Genomic DNA, 20,363 nt, shown 5'->3' on the forward strand with positions numbered 1-20,363 from the left:
ATTTTTGCTGCATTTTTGAGACTTTGGAGATGTCATTTCACAAACTATAGGGTAGAAGTTCAAGGAAATCTTTGCTGGTAAGTGGAAAAAGTAAAAAAAACCCAAACCTCAAAAACCCAAACAGGACAGCAGGGAAAAAAAAGGAAGAGGTAGTGGCAAAGGTTGAGGGTTTGGAGCAGTTACACCTCTATCTGCAAACCCTTTCTGAAAGCTGCTGACAGAGCTTTGGCATCTGATCATCTCCTAACTGCTGATTAACATAGCACTGTTTTATATTTAACTCAGGCCAGAGCAGGAGGGGCTGGGGGTGGGGTTGTGATGCTTATAAGGGGAGCACGGCAGGAACAATGTTCTTCTGTGTCGGTTCCCTCCGTCTCCCAGCCCAGCTGTACTCCTTTTGATCATTCACATTTCCTCCAAATGCATGTTGTCTTTAATTAATTGAGTGTCTCATGGAAAGCGAGGTGGGGGAGACAAGCAGAGAACAGCTATAGCTACACAATTAAAATACAAACCAAGTCTGCTGAGTTTACTGAATGCAACTGCTGAAGTGACTAATAAGCTTTTTTACAGTTAATGTTTTGCTGTGAGAACAGACCCAGGAGCAGAGATGGAGGGCATGGATTTTGAGGATAAGAAGTCCAAGAAATACTGCATGAAGACAAAGCATGTGGCTGTCATCTGTGGCGTCGTGGTTGTTGTAGGTCTTGCCGTGGGGCTTGGCGTAGGATTGAGCAGACCTAAATCTCAACAACCTTCAGGGGGAACGGATCAGCCAACAAACCCTCCTCCCACAGTGGATTCGGGTCCCTGTCCTCCTAAAAATGATGAGACTGGAGACTGGCGACATTTTAGGCTACCTACTTATGTCAAGCCTGTCCACTATGATCTGGAAATGAAGCCTGAAATGGAGAGAGACATTTACACTGGGACAGTCAGTATTTCTATTGCTCTGGAAAAATCTACCAGATACGTGTGGCTCCACCTGCGAGAGACCAAGATTACAGAAATGCCCACACTTCGGAAATCCTCGGGGCAGCAGATTGCTCTGAATGACTGCTTTGGATACAAGCCACAAGAGTACATAGTGATGAAGGCAGAAACAGAGCTCTCTGTCACTAATGAAAGTGATCCCTATATACTCACCCTGAAGTTTCAAGGCTGGCTGAACAGTTCCCTGGTTGGGTTTTATAGGACCACCTACAATGACAGTGGACAGATCAAGTAAAGCAGTTTTTCTTTTATTTATTAAACTTTCTTCTCTATTTCTACTTTCTCGGGCCTGCTCTATTCCTGTTTCAGCTTCTCAGTCTTGCCTCTCACCAACTTGCTGACATTTCTGGGCTGTTCTTTAATTTTCTCATTCCCCTAAGGAAGATGCTGTATTCAAAACCATTTGGCTGTTGACAACTGAATGTGGGCTGGAGAGATGAGGGGTTTGTTGTTATTATTCTGAAAAACTTTTTCAAACTCTACTGGTCCTAGGTTACCTTTACAAATGGCTCCCTCAGAGAGCTGGAGAGATCGAAGCCAGTTTTTATCTCTGTGGTACAATAAATAGCATATAGCTCTCACCACTCTCTCCTATCACTCCGCAAGGTAACAGTTGCATTGTAAAATGCTCTTGTGATAGTTTTCCTGACATCATGCCTCCTTGATGTTATAAGCCTGAGGAATATCCAAACCAGAACTTCCCTATGCCTTCTGCAGCTGGTTTAAATTATGAGTAAGAAAGTCCAAATGATAAAGATTATCTTTGACTTGGACTTTTTGTGCTCCAGCTCTTCCTTTTTAATATATCAATAGTTACTGAAAGATTACAAAGCCTCTGCCAGTTCACTTAACCCATTCCATTTCCCAGGTTTGCACTACTTCAGGGTGGAAGCTTGAAGAAGCCATTGCCCACTGCTCAGAGACATTTCTTCGCAGTTAGCATATAGAGAGGACACTCATCCATTTTCCAATATTTATGTTTCTGAAGTGACTCATTCCAGCCTTTATGGCTAGAAGATAAACTTGGCTAGACTTTTCCAAGACCCTGTAACAGGAACATGGAGACAAACACTGGTGTGTTTTCATGGCACTTGTTTGCCCTTCTGGGACAATGGTGACATGAGTGAGAGTCACATCGGCTCCATTCAGTCGCTGACAGGCAATGCCAGGAGTAGCAGCGGTGACAGGCACCAGCAGCAGCAAATCCAAGAAGCAGAGGAAAAAGCAAGCATTGATTTTTCATACTTAAACATAGTTATCTGATCTGGGAAGTAGCCATGTAGAGAACAGCTCGAACCCCAGCCAAGCTCTTTCTCTCTTGTTTACCTCCATCTACCACCTCAGTATTACTCTGACTTGGAGGGTGCTTTGGTTTTATACTTTGAGCATCTGACATCCCCAGAGTAGTTTTAAAGTGTAACCTTTTAGCATCTTTCTAAGCTGAGGTGTATTACTTCCTTTTTATTGGTGAAGGATACCTAGATATTAAATGAGTTGCCTCAGGTCTGTCACAACACCAATAGCAGGACCAGAATGCAGGTCTCCCGAGTCACAGAGCAGGAGAGGTGAGTGTCCATCCCTCACATCCAGATAGTGTAGGAAGACAAGGACCAAGCATCTGACATCAGAAAGAAAGGAGAACTTCATAAGCTAAAGAAAGTATAAAACGTGAGCTCACTTTGAGGGAGTTCCTACTTCTTGATTTGGATGATGGAAGCTACAATTGCAAGGATGATCCTAGCCAGCAGTCTGAAAACCCTCAATACAGAAAGGAACTTGAGCATGTGAGTTTGTTAGGCTTGAGAGGGGATCTAATAAGAATGAGTGAATGGTGATTTCTGAAATGCTTTTCATGTGATTAAGTTTGGGCAGATTGTTTGTGGGGGTGGAAGAGGCGATGTACATGACAGTGATAAGTACAGCTTTGAAACAAAATCAACCACCAGCCAAGTTGCTGCTATGCATCATGAGAGTAGGTGATAGGACGGGGTGAGGAAGGATGGCGAGGGAAGGGTTTTATTACTTATTAAAACTGCATTTTCCCTAGCTTTCTACTCAAAAACAATGCTGACTGGAATTAGCTTTTATATTTCACCTTTGCCTGACACAGACATCACCCTTGGATATTTTCAACCCAAATAGTTCCTTTTTTGTCATGTTCTAAGTAAATACAAACTAGATCAGGTAATAGCAAAAGTCAAGCAAGTCTATTTATAGTAGATATTAGAGAGAAGGGGGCTGAGGTGAAAATGAGAACCAACATGTAATTGACCTACTTTGCCATCCCTTCTGGGCAGTGTTAGAAGCAGCGGGACCTTTTGAGAGAATTAATAACACTGGAAAGTCAGCTCCCAGGGCTGAGCTGCTCCCCAGCTGTCTATCTGCAAAGGCAAAGGTTTGCCAAAGCATTGCTATAATGTCTTTTGTTTACAAAGTGGGCACGTGTCCAGGCTCTGCTGTTGCTTAGATTCAAATCTCCCACCACGTTTTGTGGAAAACAGGTAGACATGTGCTGAACATGCCTGTAAGTCTAGGATCCTTGGGAGGCTTAGGGAAAAGAACGTCTCATTTGGGAATCCTGTTCAGACAGATCACACAATCCCCGTCAGGACAAAGGTGCTTTTGGACATGCCCAGAAGCGGATCTTGAGATACCTTGGGAACACAACTATTTAAATTGACATGCATGTGCAAGTAGGGAGCAGGAAAGCAGAAACTTTGAGAATGCAGATTTTAGACATAGACTTGCCTAGATCCTCCTGTGGGTGCCTGAATCCAGCTGTAAACACTGAAGTCCTTTGGTAAAGCTATTCCTCTCTCTGTTCATTTTATTTCCCCATTGATGAAAGGGGAATAGCAGTCCTTCCCTACTTTGCATGATGCACTGAGCACGTTACAATTGTGTTATTTTCAGGTATTAGGAAAAATAGCACAAGAGTCCTTGCCTGGTGTAATGGGGTTTTTTGACTCATTAGTTCCTCTCAAGGAATGTGCTAAACCCCCATTTTATTTTCTCCTTAGTATTACAGATAATACAAACATGTCACAGCAGCTGGTTTTGATTTTGCATTACTATTAGTGACAAGGTATGACTTCCCTTTTATAGGAATTCTCTCTGTCTTCTGTAAGAGAGCAAGAGGCTTATAAAAGATACCCAGCCGGGCACATCTCTAACGGGGAGACTTGCATTTAGGTTTTATTGTTTAAGAAAATGCAAAATAATCTTTAGTGTACAGAATTAGCACTCCTGGATTTTTCTCAAGGAGAAAATTTCCTCAGAAGCAGCAATGAATTGGTATTTAGGGAAAGACCAGGAGAAAAATGTTTTAATTAGCTCAAGGGGAGGGGTTTTTACACTAACCCCCTGTGCTTTGGGAAAAAAAAAGGAGGAAATTCATCATAGTTCTAAATGCAGCAGTTTTATTTTGGGAACAACAGCTGGATGCAGTCTCAGCCAGATCTTCACTTATTACTATGATACTTACAACTGTCACCTCTAGTTCACATTTAAAGGTCCGGACAGCAACAGCAAGTAGAAGAACAGAAGCCACCAAGCAGTGAAGAAAATCTTATCTAAAAACTACATTATACATTTTGAAAGGAAATTACAACATTTCATGTTTCCAGTGCCACTTCTATGCATGCCATAACCTGGAGTTCTCATCATCTGCCCCATAGGAATGGTAGTGCTAAGGTTTTGCACTGCTGATGTCTGTCTGCCTCCACAAATATATGAGGATAGATGGATTATCAGCTTATAAATCAACAGAGATATCACAGTGTTATCAGTCTGTAGGAACAAGATATAAATGTGTCAAAATATATAGCCAATTTTTCAAGCAATAACTGTGAAGCATTGCCCTGGGGACTTGAAGTTAACTTAATTGTGAAATAGCTTTCAAATCCTACAAAAAGTAGAGAGTCACATCAAACAATTTACCAAGCAAAAGAAACTCTGTTGAGCCCGAAGTTATGTTAAGGTGAATGTTCATTATGCTTTCTGCCCATGAACTTTTGAGTTACTATTCCAATGAACATGAATGGTAAGAACTCAGACATATTACCTCCATCAGGTTTGTAAATGACCCTTGCTGCTACAAGCTCCTAATGACTAGCTTAGTATTTAACCATCACGGGAAAATGCCAAGGGCAACAGAAACACTGAAAAATTGGTTGTCAAGTGAGCTTGTAGGATTGCTGCAGATCTGTAATTTATGATGTACTCTTTTAATTACTTTTTGGAAAGAAAAACTACCTTAATATAGTTGGAGCAGCTGTAGAAGTGTTGTCAGAAAATGCTCAACATTCCAGATTAATTGAAGAAGCATCTGTGATTCCTTTCACCATCAATCACTGGAGAAAATGTTCTGCCACGGTATGGCTCATTAATGGTGGAGCCCAATGTCACTGTGAGAAGCAAGCACATGATATGAACATTCACAACCTTCACCTTATTTTCTGACATGACCCCTATTGTCTAGCTCATCCAGTAGCTTTTGCATAGCTGAGATGACTTTCTAAACTCCCAACATGGCTAGCATAGCATCAGTTATGTACTAGGATGTTCACATGAACTTTCCATGCTTTCTCCAGCAGTTTCTTTAGTGGAGTCAGGGGAGCATAGCAGCACCAGCAAAAAAAACTCCATGTGGTAACTGCAGAAAAAGAAACACACAAGCAGGGTGAGATTTTTAGGGGCACTCACACAATTCCAGGGTGTCTTCTCAGGAGATGTTCATGACTCCAAGCCCAAGACATGCTCTAGTAGGTAAAAAACACATGGAGTGACTTAAGTAAACATCCCTATACCAGGACCTTAATTTCCTTTCAGATGATAATACCAGTAGTTTATTTTAGGCACATAAGCCATCATCATCAGGAAGGTGAGCAAAATTTTTACAATCCATGAGGGGTCATTCCTGTCTTATTGCCTGACTCCTAAAAATATTTGATGATACATAAATGGCTTTAGCTTTTGCTCTGAAACCTAGAGGATGTTGATGACAGACTTTGAGGTGTACATGTTACACATGCCTATATGATGTCAGCTTGTGCATTTCTGACATCACCTACTTTTATGAATGGACAAGTGCACACAAATATTTGTAGTTGACTTTAGTTTGTGAAATTGCCAAAAAATTATGCTTAAAAATTGCAGATAAGATTTAAAAGGTATATAATGAAAGCTTGCCAATGTGTTGTTTGTTTAAGGAGCATTGCAGCTACTGATCATGAACCAACAGATGCACGGAAATCATTTCCTTGCTTTGACGAGCCCAACAAAAAGGCAACTTACAACATATCTATCATCCATCAAGATAAGTACCAAGCACTTTCAAACATGCCGGTACAGGTATGTATTTCCCAACTTTGCTGCCTAAATGGAATGGTTCTATAAAGCCACCGGAAAGGTAGCAATGGATTGCAAGGTCCTTGCACGTTCACAGAACCTACCACCCAGAAATTGTAAAGCTAATGGTTAATAAATATGTCATAACACAGGACTGGTTGGTTAGTTAGGACTCCCCGTGGTCCACCAGCACACAACATGGCAATACAGAGCCAAATCCAAAGCAGAAATGAAGCGTCTCTTCTGTCTTTAGCTAGCTGGCCCTCTATTCAGATATTCTAGATGAGCATCCCATACTAATTATAAATAGGTAATGGCAGGTTCTTCGGTCAAACCAGATGGACTCTGAGCAGGAATACTCTGGAAGACAGCTGCTTCCCAGATGGGAAGTCTAAAATAATCACTGAAACTACATAATTGTCCAAAGTGAAGGTCTGCTGATCACAATATAGTGGCAAAGGGTCCTGCTAACAAGAAAGTCTAGGATTATTATTCTTAATAATATATGATCTGAAATCTCATCTGTCAGCGCATGGGTGTGGACACTTGTCAGTCCACCATGACTGTAATTTCCTAAATAATCTATTTCTGGACCTGGTGGGTCAAATTCCAAGTTTTGTATGAAATTCAATGGCATCAATTATCTACCTCTGAGCCCTCTGGAAGAAGATTGAACGGCTTTCAGCTGAGAAAGTTTCTAATGAATAGTTTAACTGAATGTGTATTCCAATGTATTTTCTAATGAATGTGTTCTGAAGTGGGGGATAAAGTGCCAAGTTTTTAAAAAAAGAAGAAAAAATAAAAAAAGAGCTTCCAGCCTCCAGGCTGTTGACATTTACATCTTCCCAATCATTCCTCCACCCAGAAAACAAGGGTCTGCTTTACTGTGTACTATTTTGTTTAAAGAGTGCCCCAAAACCTTAACTATCCCCTAGCAATGCAGCTGAGAGAACTATTGCCCATCTGATACAGTTGCCTCCCAGACACTTTGCAAATTTAAAGCTCTGACCTATTGTTATTAAAAATGTTTCTATGCTACCTAAAAGAGCATCAGGCACTTTGATGAACAACACATGAAAGAAGAGCGTTTGCTGTACCTTTCCTCAGAGACCTCAGATAAGTGAGGGTAGTGGCAATGAAGGTGAAGGGATGAGACTAGATGTTATCAAGATTCAGTGGGTTTTGAGATTTACTTTAAACCTTTACACATGGACCTTGCCTCCATTATGGACATACAAAAATAAGCTTTCAAAGGGCTAGCTACGGCTTGTTAATTAATTTGCTAAAATCCAAGTACAGGCAGGGAAATGTAGATCATGCTGGGCTCGTACTCAGGTTTGACTAACGGATCATAGCAGGGCACTTTTTCATCTGGTGTGCTCAGGTCAGTAGCTCTGTTCTTAGTAGTGAAAGATCTTTGGGAAATCTTTTCAAAGGATGGAAATATAATAGTTTGTTAATGCAAGGCATATTGTGCATTACACATCCTGTAGTAGTTTTGGTGGTGTGGAGCTTTATAATCAACCTGGCAAAATCAGAAACTTATACATTTCATTGGCATTTTTCACTGGAGTGAATTTTTTTTTTTACTTCTTTTCCACTGAAGTTCTGACTTTGTTGAAAGAACAAAAGATATCAAAATAGAGTCAAATAATTGAAAAGTAGATTGCGAATATCTCTGTGAAAAGGAGTCTGTGAATATATCTATGAAAAGGCTTTTTTTGCTCATGGAATCATATTACCTGTAACATTCACTATCTGTCCTTTATTTATATTGACAAATCTCAGGAAGTATTGTATCTCTAGTAGAAGGTTAGTGTCTTTTGTATGCTTTTTGCTTTTGTCTTATTTAAGTTAGTCATCCAGTCAGAAACACAAAAGCTATCAGACAGGCAATAGTAGATAATAAATAGCAGAAATAAATATTTAGAGGACGAATCACATACAACAGGTTGCAGGTTTGGTCATACAGTTCAGTTGAGAGGTAATGACATTTGGGAAAATCAAGAATTTAATTAATTTAGAAAATAAAAACTATGATCAGCACTAAACCTTATGTACATTTAAACAACTCACCAATTAGCAGTGCTAATTTGTACCTGAATGAGTTAAGGATAGATCCATTAGACTGGTCTTTATTGTAAGTAGCATCTCTGCAATCCCCGACTCCTACATGATGCACGTATTTAAGAAAGGGGAGAAGCCAGTCTCTGATCTGTCTAAAGTGATGTTATTTTATGCAACTATTCCAAGAACAAAACACACTAGCATGCACTGGAAAACTCCTGTTGGCAAAATTCCTGTGCATGTGAATGATTTCAAATCCTTGATGAAAATTAGAACCAGGTAAACTTAGCGCAGAAAAACAAAGTCCCATTTCGTGTACTGCAGAAAAAACATTTTGTCTGTTCTCGTGCCATCAGCAATGGGATGCCAGAAGAGGTGAACTTGGAGAGGTGATTTATCATTCCTATGTAGTTGCAGCCTTCATAGAAATATTGTATCCTCTTCTGCATGTGTTTGCAATTCCAAAAATCAAATTAATTGTTTTTTTCATTTCTGCAGAAAACTGTACAGCTGGGCGATGGCTGGACTCGGACAACTTTTGAGAAGTCAGTTCCCATGAGCACTTACTTGGTTTGCTTTGCAGTGCACCAGTTTCAGTGGGTAGAGACAACATCCGCTAGTGGAAAACCTGTAAGTCCTGTTGAGCCTGGACATGGTTCAGATGACAGATGTACTACGATTTCTTTTTTTTTAAAAATGAAACATCTCTTTTTATAATACAAACAGGAACATATTTTTCCCTTTCCTATAGCCTGTATTATGCAGCATATTTTATCAGATTAGGCGTTCACAGTAGTCCCTCTGACCTTGACTACATATGGTGTTTTGCAGCCCTTTCCTGCCTCCCATCTTGGTGAGGTCCCAGTCAGTACCTCCCATACGGACATATGGGTGAGGAAGAAGCACTATTTCTCCAACCTCATCCCTGACTTGAAGCCCAGAGTCTGAGGGGATGTACAAGTCCAGGGGTACAAGAGATTCACAGACCATGGGTACAAATGCTTTACAGTTTTCTGTTGGTTAAAAGGGTGAAACTATTCCTATTTACAGTCATGGAGACATAAAACTACAATGCTCTGTGCCATTATTTATTGAGTCTAATATTCTTTAACAACAGTGGTTAAAAGCAACTGCCCAGTGTGAGTTCTTTACAAGTAAGTGTAGAAGTGATAGTGTCTGCTTAAACAGCTGGATATAGGTAGGCACCATAATGAACTGAGTAAGCAAGTCCTTCATTTAGATGCAACAGGCGGTCCAATCCAGTTCTCACTTAGATTCAAATCTCCTGAAGGTGCAGCTGATCAGGCATAAGGGGATCACAAGACATTATGTTGAATCACAACCTGAAAGCTTATATACAATTTGCCCCTCAACATAAACTCCTCATTTAGCCTAAACCTAGTCAGGGATGCTCAACCGACTGTTAATTATTTATTGGTTTACATCTTTTTTTCATCTGAGACAGAAGATAACCCCAGGGCTGCATGCTCTTGCTGCTTTCCCTTCCTTTCCCCTTAGGGATGTAACACATGGTCTTGTGGTTCAGCTGAACTGGCAGCACTTTCCTCCTCTTCTGGAGGCAGTGACACCAATGGACAGGGAATCTAGAGCAAAGCTCCAGCCAGACCATTGTTCCCCTAGCAAGTAAGCTCTTCCCGAGTTTCTCTATCCAGAAAAGCTCAGCCAATCCTTACCTACTGAAGGCTGTCCACTGATGTGAAAATCTGCCTTGTGTCAATCTTCAAAGTTCTTAGCAAAGACTTCCTGGCATAGCACTGTGCTGAGGCCTCCCTCCTCTACACCCTCGCTAGCATCATGCTGTATGCTTATATTATTTCTTACTGTAACTAAGGCTAAATTACCCTTAGCCAAGCAAATGGAGCCTGGTTTGAGATAGCGATGCAATATTCTTAGATCCCTGCTGTTTGGCTGAGTAATTTGCAAAACAGGAGAATGTTTTAGGTTACCGAGCCACATAATATTTTTAACCAGATGCTCTTCAGAGGACCTGCTTCATTCACTATCAGGGACAGGACTTCGGTTATTTGGCCTCAATAGATATTCTCTAGAGTTTAGTTATTTTAAGAATCGGAATTTGTGCAGCTTTTGTAGAACATAATGCAGTAGGGGGAAAAAAAAAAAAAGCGCTGAAGATGTATGTAAAATTTTTATTAAAAGTTAACATTCTCTGCTTGTCCATGCCACGCTCCAGAATATGGCTCTGAGGTCAATATTTGTTTTTTTTCCCCAAGCAAAACAGTAAAGCCCACAATGTTCCTGGCTGGTTGTAGCTTTTCTAAATAGAAGGGAGTGTTCACTGAAACATGGTAATTAAAGTGTGTCTGTGTAGAAGCAGGGGTATTTGTGTCAGTACAGAGGTTGTCTAAAGAAACATCTTCTAATTCAGGCCTTGGTTACTACATATTTTATTAACACTATTCACTAAACAATGACTGAGGACCTGCCTGCACTGAAAAACTTGGGGTTTAGGTGAGGTTAAAATCATAACCACTTCCTTTCTCTTAGCATGGACATAGTTTTACCAATATAACATATATGTGTAAGATTGTTTTTAATTAAAGGAGCCACATAAACTCCATCACTAAAAATTACCCTTTCCCCAAGAAAACTAAACTATTTTTAATCAGATATTTAGAATGTCCTTCTCCTAACCAAACAGTTCTTTTCCAAAACCTTTGAAGCCCAGCTGAGCAATGAGGTATTTAGATTCACCAGCTGCTGAAAAGAACATTCCATAGCTTGCTATATAAATTGCTAACAACAACAGAAAGTATCCATGTGATCCATATATTACTTTCATAAACAACAATGACAGCATGCAGCTCACATGACATGGTAAATTATTTAAAATCTCTGCTGTTCACTCTGAAAGCTATCACCCTAACAAAGACATTAATGGAATCAATGGTGGGAAATGTGCCTACAGCTGGAAACAATGCTCCTGAGCTGATTACCTGTCAGGTACCAAATGCCTGGTTTAGAAAACCACAGAGGAGATGATACAAATGAAACCCAAAGTAAGTTCCAGTGCATGCTGAAGGTTTCGGAAACCATAAATATGGATCAGCCAGGGGACCGAAGACTGCTAAATTGGGTAAAGAGCTTACTGAAGTGGAAATTGCAGATTGTAATTGCAAACTGACCCTGAGGGAAATCCCCTGGCTGGAATGGATTCCCAAATGAATTTCATAAGCTTTTTTTGGTTTTGTTTTTTCATTCCAGCTTTATTTCTGACCACTTTCCCATCCTCCCCTCTCGTTGGAGGAAGTGTAATTTCATGGTATTGAAATCAATGTGTTGTCAGGCTCCAAGAGGGTTCCTAGAGTAGGCCAGCTCCTTTGCTCAGTTTGGATCCTAAACTGCTGGCTGTAAGACGGCATCGAGGAGTAAACAAGCCACACCAACACAACCAGAAGAATGTGGCCCATTCATAAGAGACACAGAGCCTGCAAAATGAGATGGATCAGTTTTCCTGAAGCCAGAAACTTCACTCCATATAAAGATCTCTTACTTTCCACACAGGAGATTTTCACCGACAGTGAAGAGAACAGCTTACAGCTCCTTCCAGTGGACACACCAGTGCTATGGCTCTGCTTTGGAGCAGAGATCTGTGTGAGCTTTTGGGACAAAGAGATTGAAGGAAAGACCCTCAAAAGACTCCATAAATTCTGCACTCAAACTTTGTCTTCACGATGTGGAGATAACATCCCAAAAGGCTTTTTCAAGCTGTAGGCCTCCTCATCATGGTTGTGGATGCCATAAGGACTCTAGTCCTCCAGGGCCTGAGGTTTTATATTGCTTGACAGTAATAGTCAAAACAGTCCCAGGCACCAAGCCTCAGGGATGGAAAGGTCAGCACTCAACACACCATTTTTTGCGTTCAAGGAAAAAAGCATGCTCAGATATGCAAGGGGAGCACAGAGACGGTCACTCATCTCACACAGGGCTAGCAAACATGCCAGTTTTCCTGGACTTGCCTGGTGGGAAAAGAGAGCTGATTTTTGTCTGGGATATCCAGAGGCACAGCAGCCCAGGCTGTATGGCCTGAGGTCCTGGGCAAACAGCCACTTGACCTGCATGGGCCAGCATGTCCAGGAAGAGTTACAGATCTGGTAAACACACTATCTTCAGAGGGTCCGAGATCTTCAAACATACAAGGACAAGAGGAAATTATGATGATAATAGGTAGGAAAGGTAGGAAGAAATTGAAGAAAATAAGGTGTTACGGACTTCAGACACATTTCAGGACAGATGGACTCCTAAAGATTGGTCTGGTGGGATCAGATCAGACCAATGAACTGCTCAGAACAAGTGGATTCCCTTTGATTGTGCTTACCCAGGCTTCCATCTTGAGAAAACCAGACCTTGAGGAAGGAGGGGCCAGCATGCACCCAGGCCCTGCTCCAAGCTTGGCCACTGTGAGCTTCTGGGTCTTGCCAGTTTTATGATTTAGGCATACTGTGGAAAGTGCACAGATTATGTTGATTTGGTCTCTCTTATGTACAACATATGAATACCTTTGTTGAATAAATGTGTTAGGGAACAGAATTAAGTGTTCAGGCCAGTCTCTTAGATAAAACCTTCAGTGTTATAGGTATGTGTGTTAAATGACTTTTCAGTGCTTGCCACCTTCTAATTTCTTTTAACTGAAGACTGCTCTAATTGTCTCTCTGTATTTTACAGCTGAGAGTTTACGCCCAGCCACTGCAAATACACACGGCAGAATATGCAGCAAATGTAACAAAAATTGTATTTGACTTCTTTGAAGAGTACTTTAATTTGAGCTATTCTCTTCCAAAACTAGGTGATTATTAATACTTATATTTTTAATATTGTTAATTCACTGTCATAATTATGTTTCTCCTACAGGTCTCTGTGCTTTGGTGGAAAACAGCATGAAAGCATTTGGTTGCTAACTGCTGATATTATGTCACAATGTTTTAAAACTGTACCCACGTAGTTCAAGGTGTTCTTAAATATCATGATGGGAGAGTTGGTCTCAGTAACAGTTTAGTTATCAGTTCTCACAGTTCAGTTTGCTGAACTGAAGCACTGGTCCTGGCATGGTTATTTTAAAGTGTCTTGTGGAAAATCAGGGGAAGCATTGGTGTCATCAACAAAAGAACATCATGAGCTAAAATAGAGCCAGAAGAATTTTGAGAAAAATATGTACCACTTCCATGGGAACTTCTGGACAAAAGTCAGCAGTGAGATAAGTGAAGATGTAAACTGCCAGAGAGTATGTCATACCATTTATTAACCGTAGTGCAAAGTGGGTGTGTATCCACTTCTTAGAAAGATGAATGTGGTCCAGCATATAATTTGTAGTTTCTACTGCTGGGCTAAATAAATAACCAGAGCTAAACAAGAGTGGACACACTATCAAATTTTGCCCATGGTTACAAAACAAGCAAAGAAAAAGTAGTGCAGCTGGGCATCCTTTAGATTGGACTGTCTGGATTGTGGATCTGATCCGTGCACTTTGAACTAACAAAGTTGGGAATGTAATCAGAGTTTTGGAAATGCCCCCTCCTAAGACCTCCAAAGAGGTATTTCAGTTAGGTTCATGAACATAAAAGGATGGAAAAATATTAACTACAAACAAGTTAAGACGATGTAATGGGGAATTAAATGTGGAAATTAATGGGGAAACATCCCAAACTTTGAAAATTATTAACAATGTTATGCAAACCTTTTATTGGCTATTTGTACATGCATCTATCAGGCTAACCTGTATTACTTTAACAACAGATTTTTACCTCCTCCTTTCAAAACATCATCTGAGTTTACTGTACTCAACGACAACTGAATTAGGGAAATGAGTACAAAATGTTGTTCTTCCACACACTAGTCCCCAGTAATATTGGGACTATATATCATATTCAGACCTTCATTTCCATATAATCCTGATGACTTTGCCATGTCAGTGTATGGATAGGGTCTGTACTACAGGGTGGACTGGTAACTCCAGATCAGTAGTATCAGAGGATAGATTCTCTTTTAGATTTTACACTGTTTTTCTCAGAATGTCTATTTGTTGGATCACAAATCTTGGCTTACTATGTTGTTCCCTCAGTATTAGAAGTTATCTGGATCAAACCTGATGAATCAAATATGTTTCTGCATATATTGTATTTCACATTGATTTAAGACTTCTGGCATTGCCATTCTCCTTGTGATCCTCATTTTGACTGTCACTGAAGCCCTTGCCAGACTATCAGCTTTGATTCTGTAATCAAGTTGTTTACATTAAAATAAGTAATCCCCATTTTCTGTTAGGGTGGAGTGAGGGTTGTTTGTTCTATTCAGTTTGAAATCTATCTGTACTTTTTCACTAACCCACATAGAAAGGCTGTGGTCATTATTTGCAGAAGAAAATGCCAGTCCAATTGAGTTCGCAATTCTCATTTATTGATTACTGACCGTAAATGAGTGACCCCCACAAATTGCCAGGAGTAGAAGCAGATGTTCTTCATTGCATGGGGGATTTACTTCAGTTAACATGTCAATAAATATTTTTAATACAACAGTGTGACAAACAATGACATGCCTCATTATGTTACAGATAGTTTCAGGAGGTTTACTGCCTCCAGCACATCCCCAGACAATACTATTAATTTCTAGAGCCAAAGTTAAGTAATGTATGATACACACGCTCCCAGGAGGATGCATAGCATCACCTCACAGGACAGATCCTCAGCTAGTGCAACTGATCCTAGCTCTGTTAATCTCAGCAGAGCCAGAGCGCTTGCTATCAGCTGCTGTAGGCCAGTTCCCTGCTTCTTAAACACAGGTTATAGACTGTAGTCTACAGCAGTAAACCAGAACCACAAATGGTAAGCCAAACAGGCCGTGAATACACAGAAAGAGGACGAGCTAAGTGGTTTAAAGGATACAGTGGTAATCATGTTCTCTTTCTTTCAATGTAGATAAAATAGCTATTCCAGATTTTGGGACAGGTGCTATGGAGAACTGGGGGCTGATCACATACAGAGAAACAAACCTGCTGTATGATCCAGACGAGTCAGCCACTTCCAACAAACAGAGAGTAGCTGCTGTGATAGCCCATGAGCTCGTTCATCAGGTACATTTTAGGACACAATTCATTTTTACAAGTGCTTCAAATGTGTAGTTGCAACATTTTAGTCTTGAAAATACTGTTGTTAACTCTGTCTCAGGATCTTCTACATGTGCTCACAATTTGGTTGCAAAATATCGTGTTAAAACAGTTCCCTATTAGATCTTTAAAGTACCATCACTACTGCCTTTGAAATTTTCTCAGGAAGTTAGATGCTTGGGTCCAGACTGTGAGACAGCTTATGAAAATCTGTCTGAAATATCTTAAAGGAACTAATTTGCATGTGCAGATGTCTCTTTTGGGCAAGCAAATAGGGACGACTATACACTGTGGAGGCTGTCTGAAAACATATCCTTACAAGCACAAATCATCAAATCAAGAGGAAGAAGCTAAAAATATTTTCAGTGGCACATGAATCATTATCAATCTCCCCAGTAATATGCAATTTTATAATAAAAGTGACGTTTTAACACAAGGCGAGGCCTGAATTCCTATTTAAACCCCCAAATTATGGTAATTTTCATCCGGCAACAGGAAGAAAAGTGAACAAATGAATGTTCTATGTGGAGATATGAGATACTGAAATGTACATTTACCATTTAACTAACACTACATCTTTCAATGTTTATAATTGTAGTGGTTTGGAAATATTGTGACCATGGACTGGTGGGATGACTTGTGGTTAAATGAAGGATTTGCCAGCTATTTTGAGTTCCTGGGAGTAAATGCTACAGAACCAGACTGGCAAATGGTAATTATTTCTGTCTTGTGGGGGGTTGGTGGGACTGGGAGGAGCATTTTGGAAGGGAGTAAAAATTAGACAAGTCGATGAAGACATATTTATAGAAAACTAACATAGTGCAGCGCAGCATAAAGAAAAAGTTGGTTAAGCTTTTCCACCTACTTATGTTATGCTCTGAAACTAGTCAAAGTGAACTTTGTGAAGTTTTAGTCTGCAGGGAAGAGACATACTTTTTTAACAAGTGAGTCAAGTGTTTGGCTATTATTATGGCAAATAATGCCTAGGTGGATTCTGGAACGAGCCTTAGCAATTTTGCGAGATTGTTTAAAGGTCTAACCCTGGAAGATGGAGATTCCCCGTTACTTATTTTGTTGGGCTTTAGTGGTTCTTCAAGAGACTTGTCTTAGGATCCTTATCTGACCTGGTGAGGGTTGGGAACCTGGGCCTGTCTCCAATGCTTAGGCTATCCATCAAGGAAAATATCAGATCCCCCATTCAGCTGCTGTCAGCATTTTAAGTGTCATTTCAAATGATCCAACTCAGACAATCTCTACTCCTTGCAGCGTAAAAATAGTTAGCGATAGTGGACAGCCCACAGCGCTAACTGTGCAGCAAAATCAACTCCAGTCACTTTAAGGGGGTTTCAGACAAAGAGGATATCCTTAAATATGCGTTATACTCTGAGGAATGATAACAGTGTGTGAATAAAGGGAGGTTTCTTGCTCTCTTGTTCCTCCACTCCCAAACAGATGTGATGGCACATAGCATGCATATTTCCCCCAGCTGTCCAGATGTAATGAGATTCTTGCTACTAGAAAATATATAACATATGCCAGAGGAAGGAAGCAGGATAGGTTTTGCATAGGTTGAGCCTGTTATCAAAATCTACTATCTCCTGAGCCTAGTGACTTTAGAAGCAGCCAGTGCCTACTTGGTACTTCCCCTGCCTCGCTCCCTGCTCCCCGTAAATATCTCTTCTCATCCGTGTTACGTGAGGCTGAGAAGAAAATCATTCCTGGGTCACTTTTTTTACACTTTGAAGTAGAGGATCTGTTGTGCTAACTACATAAGAAAAACATTAAATACTGAGCCTAAAATTTCAAAGACTTTTTGTATGTAGATACCATGTTCTTTAAAATCTAGAGCCATTTCAGTGTTATCATCCTAGTGAGTATTAAAAGAAAACTAAATAGAAATTTAGTCTTTTTTGGTCAGTATTGATCAGGAAGTAAGGGAATTTTGACTGCAGGCTACTTTTAGAAAACTTTAAAAAATTATAAACCTCGGGATGGGGAACACTGTCTCCTTCCTCCCTCTTTCCCTTCCTCCCTCCTTCCCTTCCTCCCCAGCTCCATTTTTGCAAGAGAAGACCATAATGCTTTGCAGATATTGTCACACTGCTGAAATTGGTAATTCAGGCTCCTTTTTTTTTGCCTACTGTGGGGGGTTTTGTGTTATGATACACATGGGAAAACAGGACTTGCAAAAGGCAATTTATCTTAGTTAAGGAAAAAATGTATCCCTCCCCTCTCAGACATAAAGCAAGAGTTTGCAAGTCCTTCATTAGTGGTAGTGAAATTTCATTCCATTTCCAACTTTCTCCCCCTAGAGAAGCTGCAGTTCAAGCTACTTATTTTGTGAAGTTACATGTATAGTCCTGCCTTTGTTCCTATTCTAACATCTTCGCTTTCTCAGCTTGAACAGGTTTTAATTGATGATGTGCTTCCTGTAATGAAGGATGACTCTTTGCTGTCTTCCCACCCAATTGTGGTCGACGTGTCATCTCCAGCTGAAATCACCTCTGTGTTTGATGGGATATCCTACAGCAAGGTAGGATATCCTCCTGTTGTGACTTCAGATGCAAAGAAAGTGGAGTCTTGGGAGAGGAGATAAAAGTCAGGGGAGCTCATAATCATAACTCCTAACCCACTTGGGATCTTTTTTGTGTATCTGTGTGGATCTTTTTTCTGGGACATTCTCAACTGTTGTCGGTGATGATTCAGTCAAAAGCAACTGTGAGAGGAGCAGTGCAGTCAGAGCCTCGGTCAGCCACTGTGCACCATGCAGACCTGCTCACAGCATGCAAAGGTACAGGGAAATCAGTGTCAGCAGCTTCTGCCACTAGAGTTGTCAGTTTTAAAATTATCCTAAACTTGATACTAAGCACATCCCTCTTCCATCACCTCCTGTGCTGATGCAGCCCAGTTATGTCAAGCCTCATAATCTAATGCAAGGGCAGATGTCAGACATCCTCTCTCTTGCTTCCCCATCACACCTTTGGGGCAGTATAAATACTATTTCGAGGAAGCAAGGCAGGGAACTAAGCAGTGAAAATGGGAAAGTAACCCTGGGTCTGTCTGAGCAGCAAGATGCCAGGATGCTGGTGCCATCCAACTGCTCTTGTGACCAAGGCGCACACAGACCCTCCTTGAGCCCATGGCCTTTGGCAGTACTAGCTGTGTGGGGTGGCAGCCAGGAGCTCAGCACTTGTGGAAAAGTGTTTTGAGGTCCAGAGCATTAGAGAGGCCAGCAGCCATGCTGAGGGTCACCGCTTTGCTGTGGGCAGCAGGATCCAGGCTAGGAGACTGAAGCTGGTTCATCTCCCTCCATAACAGTTATAGCCAAAGCCATTTTGTCCTTAGACAGCCCTTAGACATGGAACAAAGCAGGTCTCCCACAGGCTCCCTGATATCTAAAGAGGGAGTCCCTTGACTCAAACACCCTGCACTGTTGCTTCTAGTTATTTTTTTCAGGGCATTAAGAGATAAGTCTGAAGAAGCACAGGAGGAAACACCCCAGTCCCTCTTCCCTCTCACCACCACATATGCCACCAAGGTGAGGAAGGAGCTGGGACTCTGCTCACTCTCTCCTCAACCAGCCATCTCCTATGATGTTGCTTCTGACCCTGATACACCGTTTTTGTTGACAACTTCTTGTACGATTCTGCCAGTGTTTCCTATCTGATGCCATAGCAAGTTTCCACTGAACACACAAAATCCACCATTATTAAATCCTACTTGTTGCTTTCCCTCCAAGCTCCCATTACCAGCTAAACATAAAGTATGTATTGCAATGACTTTAGCTTTAGCTAGAGTCTGTAGCCATAGATATTACTTTTATTAGCTAGACTTGATCCATCCATTTCCATCAGTTTTCTGTTTTCAATTTTAAAATCCTGTATCCAACAATATGACCAGTATTTATTGCATCATAAATGCGTCACAGTCAAATCATAAACCATGTGAAAACCTACATTGTGTAACACTGTTCTTACATCAAACTAACAAAAGTCAAAAAATGTACAGAGTTAAATCAAATACTCTGGACCAAAATGTATTTTAGTGGCCAGCTGAGCAAGAGACATACTTTTGCAAGGTCTGAAAAAACAATGGAGAAAAAAAATCCTAGCTTTTACTCATCTTTGTGCCTAGATAATTGCTACATGAACTCATTTTTTTTAAGAAAAACACTTGAGGACTTGTGCATTGTTTGGGAACAGTCTGCCTGGGATATAATTTGGCTTGGGATATAATTTGGCTTGAATGAGAAAGTCTTCGTGTAGATTTAGCTCAAATTACTGTTGGTATTTATACATAAATGCGTGACAAAATTAACTTGTTTCTTTTTTACTTTATTTTGGCCTCTCTTTTGCATTTTTCTTATAAAAACAATCTCCTCATGATAATATTCATCACTGAACAAATAAAGCATCATTTGGAATGCTCTCTGTTAGTTTTACCAGAGCAATTACAGGGTTTATACAGTTCTAAAGCTCTAATGAATTGCGTAAGGGTCTGTGGAATCATTGTAGTGTATTCTGTAAGGGAGCCTCTAACTGCTGTATGATCAGTAGGGCATTATGTGCCTAGGAAAGCTGTACTAGAGTAGAGCTGGTGACTATACAATTAATGTATACAATTTTTTTAATCTGTTCTTAAAAAGTAATTGCATCTCACCTCTTTTCCAGTTTAATCCTCTCTCTTAGTTTGAAAGATTCTATTAAAATAACAATGAGATTTTTTGTCTTTGGAGTTCAAACATCGATTACCTTTTCAGAAAACAGAGACTTAAATAAGTTCTGCTAGAAATTTGCTCTTGGAACACCCACATTTT

The 20,363-nt window shown here is 40.4% G+C and overlaps 1 protein-coding gene across 1 annotated transcript in view; it reads left to right on the forward strand.

The window, feature by feature from the left end:
* The first annotated feature begins 410 nt into the window (after positions 1 to 410).
* ENPEP (glutamyl aminopeptidase) overlaps positions 411 to 20,363 on the forward strand; it is a 36,789-nt gene continuing 16,836 nt past the window's right edge. The window contains exons 1-7 of the mRNA XM_074865107.1: positions 411 to 1,224; positions 6,204 to 6,345; positions 8,908 to 9,039; positions 13,114 to 13,234; positions 15,360 to 15,514; positions 16,146 to 16,259; positions 17,946 to 18,080. Of these exons, the coding sequence (XP_074721208.1) occupies positions 611 to 1,224; positions 6,204 to 6,345; positions 8,908 to 9,039; positions 13,114 to 13,234; positions 15,360 to 15,514; positions 16,146 to 16,259; positions 17,946 to 18,080 (1,413 nt within the window). The 5' untranslated portion in view covers positions 411 to 610. The remainder of the gene's footprint in view (positions 1,225 to 6,203; positions 6,346 to 8,907; positions 9,040 to 13,113; positions 13,235 to 15,359; positions 15,515 to 16,145; positions 16,260 to 17,945; positions 18,081 to 20,363) is intronic.

This window comes from Strix uralensis, chromosome 4 (genome assembly GCF_047716275.1).
Source record: "Strix uralensis isolate ZFMK-TIS-50842 chromosome 4, bStrUra1, whole genome shotgun sequence".
In the NCBI taxonomy this organism is placed as follows: Eukaryota; Metazoa; Chordata; class Aves; order Strigiformes; family Strigidae; genus Strix; species Strix uralensis.